At 34.7% G+C, this 7,542-nt stretch overlaps 1 protein-coding gene across 1 annotated transcript in view; it reads right to left on the reverse strand.

Annotated features, from left to right (window-relative positions):
• The window catches only part of LOC125647646 (thioredoxin domain-containing protein 5-like), a 28,726-nt gene that overhangs the window by 4,207 nt on the left and 16,977 nt on the right, over positions 1 to 7,542 (reverse strand). Inside the window, exons 7-8 of the mRNA XM_048874404.2 lie at positions 6,097 to 6,179; positions 1,050 to 1,176 (exon numbers count right to left, since the gene is read on the reverse strand). Coding sequence (XP_048730361.2) covers positions 1,050 to 1,176; positions 6,097 to 6,179 — 210 coding nt within the window. The remainder of the gene's footprint in view (positions 1 to 1,049; positions 1,177 to 6,096; positions 6,180 to 7,542) is intronic.

Below are 7,542 nucleotides of genomic sequence, written 5' to 3' on the forward strand. Positions count from 1 at the left end.
TTCATATATTCTACATGATACACACTACCTTAACATGTATTTCTCGTGTTCATGTTGCACAATATATAGATTCCGGTGTCAAGTTGAAAGGTCGATGTTTCATTGAAACGGTTTCAGTTTACTAGGGACAAATCCTTGATTATAAATGTATATGTCAATCGTATGTAACATACATTTATATGTAATGTGTCTAGAATCTTGTTCACAAGAGCTAGGTATTTGTATTTGAATTTTCCCGCCAGTGACCTTGTTCTTTGACCACATTTCTTAAAGTTTCAGGAAGGTCATCCTGCAATGAGATCTTGGTTCCTATTGATATTCAAGTAAAAGAGCAAGGTTGTTGAAGGAGAAAGTATTCTGCATTTGATTTCAATGACACAAATAAAACTCAACATTCAAACCAATGAGGATACTAGGTCCCCGCTAAAACTCTGTCATGAAGGCGTAAAATAAATATCGGTATGCTGTTTATCTTTCAAATATTAATTGTTGTACATGTATCTGCTATTCACTCAACATGTTCAAGCTACTGTACCCAGGATATCGGTACAAATTGACTGCAATGGTACAGTATGCTGAGTCACTGTATCCCGGGATATCGGTACAAATTGACTGCAATGGTACAGTATGCTGAGTCACTGTACCCCGGGATATCAGTACAAATTGACTGCAATGGTACAGTATGCTGATCAGTCACTGTACCCTGGGATATCAGTACAAATTGATTGCAATGGTACAGTATGCTGAGTCACTGTACCCCGGGATATCGGTACAAATTGACTGCAATGGTACAGTATGGTGAGTCACTGTCTGTCCAAATTTAGTATCAGTTTTACTCATTCTAAGCATTTTAATTTCTAAAGGAAGCATGAATAGATTGAAATTTACATCTACAGACAATACATGTCACAATTCAGGACTTGTGTGTTGATTTCAATTGTGCTGCAGTCGACGCCATAAAAACGAAAAATAAGAAATGTCGAAAGTCTAACTGAAACATACAGGACCAGGACAAGCAGAACGACGGACTGAAGATACGAGAGACTTACCCCATTCTGCTTACAAATGTTTGAGCTATGCGTACAGTCCACCTTGGCTATGGTGACTATTGGGTAACGGGCCATTTCCTTAGACAGTTCCTCCCATGTTGGGGCGAGTCTTTTACAGTGCCCACACCTGTTAACAGCCAGAGACATGATTCATCTGACATATACTATTTTTAAACATGTATGGAGTGATTCCCATTTTAACAGCTTATGAATCATTTCTGCAATGCTAGCTACTTTCATCATCCGATAAAGTAACAAAAAAAGCATTTTATTGTTGAAATATTTACATTCCCAATGTTTTTGCCTCCAATATCTTTACCAATTGTAATGATAGCCATTTCCTCATGAATGTGATGCAGTTGTGAACAGTGTGCATATGAATCTTGATAAATATAGTATGTCGGACCTATTTTAACAGCTTCGAATTCCGTCAGAAATAAAAGTAGAATGTAAACGCAAGTATTACTGTGAATTTACAGAAGTGTGAACGACTCAGCTTCTCAAGTTCATTCTCTGTCTCGGATAGTTGATTTCAAAACAAATCTGTCAATGATGACGCATCAAGGAAAGAACAATCACTGCGATTGGACCAATATTTAAAGGGGCGGGAATAAAAATAATTTTAGATGGGCACACGTGTCTTTACACTAGCGTGTCATTACATAATCTTTTAGCATGATGGAAGAGACTCTGCGAAAAGGGAAAACCAATACTAAAACAATGACGTTGATTCTAAAATTACATGCCGAGGGTTTATCTTATGGTAAAATCAGTAAGAAATTTGGCGTCGCAAAGGCCACATTATAAAATTGTCAATCATGGGAACTCAGTTGCACCGAAAGTGTCGCCAACGAAGCTCACACCGGATGTACTTCTGTTTATCGAGTATGAAATTAAAAAGAAGTCAAGTGTTAATATAATAGAGAAATCAGACAAAAAATTTTGTACCCCTGACAATGCACCATCGGTGTCTTTAATTTGTAGAGCTGCGAGGAATTTTTGGGAAAATGACTTTCACGAAACTGCCAAAAAAAATCCAAGAGAAGCATATTTCGTCTGAACACGAGTGAAGTGTTGAAAACTTCTTTGCTACTGATTTTATTGCAATTTAGGCTGAGTCAGTTATATTTTTTTTTGACGAAGCAAGTGTCGTTCGTACAGCGGTTAATCGCAATCATGGACATGCAGTAAGGGGTGGACCAGTGATATAGGTTCAAAAGTACGCCAGTAACGCAACATTAACAATCAACCTTTGCTGTGGTTTATTATGACGTTATAGAAGGCGCATCTAATGCTAACGAAATGTTGAATTTCTTTAATAATGCGTTACAGGAGAGATATGGTTTGGGGAATTTAGTTTTTGCTAGAATTCACAGAACTTGCAGTTGTTTATTCAATTAACAGCATCTAGCGATGGTTACTTCCGAATTTCTTACGAAAATGTGGGTATATATAACAGTAAAAGACATCAAAGTATCCAATTGCCATGTGTTGAAAATAAATGTTTTCTCCAAGTAGAATATCTATTGATCTTATTACGTAATCTGACAAATTATTTTAGGGGCGAGATCAAGTGTTCAATGTTTGACAAAACTGAGTTCACATAGTTCTCACCAAGACTCCTCCCCCCAATACAAAACTAAATTTGAAGTATGTTGAAACTAATCGATTAACAAGTAAAACAAATGAAAGTGTACATTGAAACTATTAATTGTTTATTAAAATGTATTATCATGTGGTTTTCAAGTCAGTTGTCTTTTTTTCCCACTAGTCTAAAGTGTAATCGATGTCGGATGACAGAAACTTATGAGTTTTTACTCCCTCTTCCCCCTATTTGAATTTAGAAATTTTTCCGATCTTTTGATCTCGCCCTTATCCAATGCTTTGTAAGGTTTCGAAAATATCTTCTCAGAGATTTATTTAAAAATAACGATATGGAAACTGCGAATGTGAAAGAGACAATAAAACAAAAGCATTGTTCGTAAACGGACAAAATCGCCTTTAGAAACATGTACTGAAATTTCTGATCACTTAAAACTGACAAGTATCTACAGGAATTTAAGGGAGTAACCTTTCAACTTTTATTGGGATATAGAGGCAACTGCGGATCCTGCCTTTTCCCGCAGCATTTTCAATCCCGTCTTTTTTCTTCTTCAATATTCAACACTATTTGAATTCTAGGATATTGCCACCCTGCCTTTTCTTTACATATCGGAGCCCGCCTTTTTCACCGTGTATCCCGCCTTTTTATTTCAAATTCCTTTCATGCCCCCTCCCATACCTATTGATACTGCTATGGATTATAAGTATGGCACGTTTATTCCTGTTTAAAAGATAAAATTTATAAGGTATCTCATAAAAGTTATATCTTCTAAAGTTTACGAAATATCTTTTATAAGATATCTTATATTTTTTTTTAATATGATAATCCTATTACTTATATACATGTAGATATCTAGTATATATAAGATAAACTTTACAAGACATTTTATTACCGTAATCTCAAAACCCCGTTGTCAAATCAAAACCGATATTGAATCTCACGCTACATACGGTGCAACTTCCATTGATATCAAATAAATTCGGGAATGCACATATTTTCCGTTCAGGGAGAAGTTAAACTTACACTTGCTAAGCACGAGATAATATAATGCCAAATACTTGGGAACGCCTACTTATAATTTAACCGACCAATCAAAAGCGTTGTTTAAAATCACTTGGGGATTTTCCAATGAACTATCTGGAGCACGTCATACACTTGCCAATAGGTTTCGTTCACACTTGCTGTAAATCTACAGTAAAAAAAATGAAAAAATAATTTCATTTCAGAAAATGGGAGTACAAACTGTTATACTTCATGCTGGCATACTAATTAACATGTTTCATGAAGCACTAATTAAAATGCTTCATGAAGCACTAATTAACATGTTTCATGAAGCACTAATTAACATGTTTCATGAAGCACTAATTAACATGCTTCATGAAGCACTAATTAACATGTTTCATGAAGTACTAATTAACATGTTTCAGGAAGCACTAAGTAACATGCTTCATGAAGCGCTAATTAACATCTTTCATGAAGCACTGATGATTAAGGAAGCACTAATTAACATGTTTCATGAAGCACTAATTGACATGCTTCATGAAGCACTAATTAACATCTTTCATGAAGCACTAATTAACATGTTTCATGAAGCACTAAGTAACATGCTTCATGAAGCGCTAATTAACATGCTTCATGAAGCACTAATTAACATGTTTCATGAAGCACTAAGTAACATGCTTCATGAAGCACTAATTAACATGTTTCATGAAGCACTAAGTAACATGCTTCATGAAGCGCTAATTAACATCTTTCATGAAGCACTGATGATTAAGGAAGCACTAATTAACATGTTTCATGAAGCACTAATTAATTCATTATGTGCTAATTAACATGCTTCATGAAGCACTAATTAACATGTTTCATGAAGTACTAATTAACATGTTTCATGAAGCACTAATTAACATGCTTCATGAAGCACTAATTAACATGTTTCATAAAGCACTAATTAACATGCTTCATGAAGCACTAATCAACATGCTTCAGGAAGCGCTAATTAACATGCTTCATGGAGTATGCAGGCGTAAAGCATTGCAGTTCATGCCCTCATTGATTTCAAAAATGAAATTTATTTCCTAAATGTATTTATATCCTCCCTCCTCTTCTTGTAGATGCTATTTATTTATTTTTTTGTAGTTTGGAGAGAGGTTTTCATTTCATACAAAATGCATGTTTTACAAAATAATACATCGTGTATATTGAAGATGGATGGCTTTTTCATTCCTAGTCTGTACTCAGTGGAAACCACAGGCAATTGCATCGCTTGGGGTCGAATTTACTATGTAAAGAGTAAAGGTATAGAACTCTAAATATAGGGTACCCAAGTTAGCCGATGTAAAAACAATAAATTAATTGATATAAAATTCTACTTTGTATTTTAATTTATTCATACATAATCAATCTACATTACTACCAAAGTTCATCCCAAAATTCCGTATACTTCCCAAGATATGCAGAAATGAACTCGGAAAAATGCCTATTATTTTTTGGTTGACTTTTAGCTGGGCCCCGACACTATACGACTACACAGAGTGTTTGAGCATTGCAACAAGCTATCAAATAGAATGTGCAGCATAAAATATCATTTTTAAAATGAATTTCTTACCCCAATTCATAAAATGAAGTCCGTAATAGCCCCAAGTGACTGGAAATTTTAAACAGTCTGTACTTTCAGTTTAAGTCATTTTCATCGGTGCCACTAACTACCCACATTGACATCATTATCATAAATCGTCAAACACCCGTGATAATGTGATTTAGATAAAAATAGACATAATAAGACATTTGTATATATATAAAAACTTGTTATTAGCATAATTTATGTACTATAATGAATCAATATTGATAAATATTAGTATTTGAGTCTCTAAATCGTTATGGGTCCTTACATCTCTTTTGGGTAATTAGTCAAAACTACGGTGATGGCTGGGATTGTGAAAGTTGACGGTTTAAAAAATTTCAGTCATTTGGAGCTATTACGGACTTCATTTTATGAATTGGGGTAAGAAATTCATTTTAGAAATGATGTTATGCTGCACATTCTATTTGATAGCTTGTTGCAATGCTCAAACACTCTGTGTAGTCGTATAGTGTCAGGGCCCAGCTAAAAGTCAACCAAAAAATAATAGGCATTTTTCCGAGTTCATTTCTGCATATCTTGGGAAGTATACGGAATTTCGGGATGAACTTTGGTAGTAATGTAGATTGATTATGTATGAATAAATTAAAATACAAAGTAGAATTTTATATCAATTAATTTATTGTTTTTACATCGGCTAACTTGGGTACCCTATATTTAGAGTTCTATACCTTTACTCTTTACATAGTAAATTCGACCCCAAGCGATGCAATTGCCTGTGGTGGAAACAGAACCAGTCAGAACTCAATTTCATAAATATCTTAATTCATACATATATAAATGGATATATTTTACATAACACTTACCATGGTGCGAAAAATTTAACAAAGACAAGGCCCTCACTTATGCCAGCAGTAAAGGAGTCGGCCTCTAGCTCAAACACAGCCGCCTAGAAAACAATAATCAACACATCACTATCATCAGATTTACAGCATCAGGAATGTGATTAATCTTGTATGGTTTTACACCAAGTTGGGGATATTTCAGTTAAATATCGGGCATTATAGTAAAGAATTAGGGTCTCTGTGGTAAGCCCCTATGAGAATTTTCTTTTTCCAATAACCAGAGACATTTTGCATAAGGGCTTGTGATCTTGACATGTAATGTCACCATCCATTAGACAATATCAGGAGTGTGGCATCAGTTTATATGTAACATACATCATAGCCTGTACTGCAAATACCACAAGGTAAAAACGTATATACATGTAATTTTGATGGAGGTTTACTTTAATAACCTCCACTTGGCTGACTATACTATAGTTTGCTGAATTTTGTTTTTCCTAACACTCTTCCAAATTCAGACTAGAACTGTCCGAATAAAGCTGATACACCTTACAAGTTAATGGTACACCAAAAACTGTATATTAGAAAACAAGAGACCCATGGGCCTAGAATCACTCTTCTGATACATCGTAGAACAGGCAAAAATTCTCACTAACCAAGATTCATCAATTAACAAGGTTTTAAAGACCTATCACATGATAGTGTATGAAGGGGATATCATACAGTACACTATTAGATTCGGCAATCAAAATAATTATAAAATGAAGTTACTTAACCTACGTGCATATCTGGGTAGAACATATTTCTCTTCTACATGAATTTTTTCAAGGGACATAGAGATGGTTGGGGTGCTAAATACCGAATTTACTATGCATACAAATAAACAAGGGGATTGCATTGTATTTTGTCCTATTTTTAATGCAATTACATTTCATGCCATTGTTGGAGAATGGTTCTTAAAACAAATATCAACAAAATTGCTTTTGAACTTTTTCAGCTCTGTTGAAATAAAAAACAAAGAGTGAGTTAAGTGAAGGTTTGATGATCCTTGGGTTTTTAGTTTGAAAGATGTATAGATTTGCAAAAAAAAAAAAGAGAGAGCAAAAGTAGGTCACAGTGACCTACCTTTTAGCTGACACACTCTGAGAAGCCAAGATGCATCAACTTAATAAGTTTGATGGATCTAAGCCACTTAGTATCTGAAATATCTAAATATAGCCATGAAATTCAACAAGAGGCCCATGGGCCACATCGCTCACCTGAGTCACCTTGGTCCATATCAGAAGATTTTCCATATCTATTTGCATGTAAAACCGTAGTCCCTATTATGGCCCCAAACCTACCCCTGGAGGCCATGGTTTTTGCAAACTTGAATCTACACTATGTCAGAAAGCTTTCATGTAAATATGAACTTCTTTGGCCCAATGGTTCTTGAGAAGAAGATTTTTAAAGATTTTCCCTATATAT

Source organism: Ostrea edulis, chromosome 6 (genome assembly GCF_947568905.1).
Source record: "Ostrea edulis chromosome 6, xbOstEdul1.1, whole genome shotgun sequence".
Classification (NCBI taxonomy): Eukaryota; Metazoa; Mollusca; class Bivalvia; order Ostreida; family Ostreidae; genus Ostrea; species Ostrea edulis.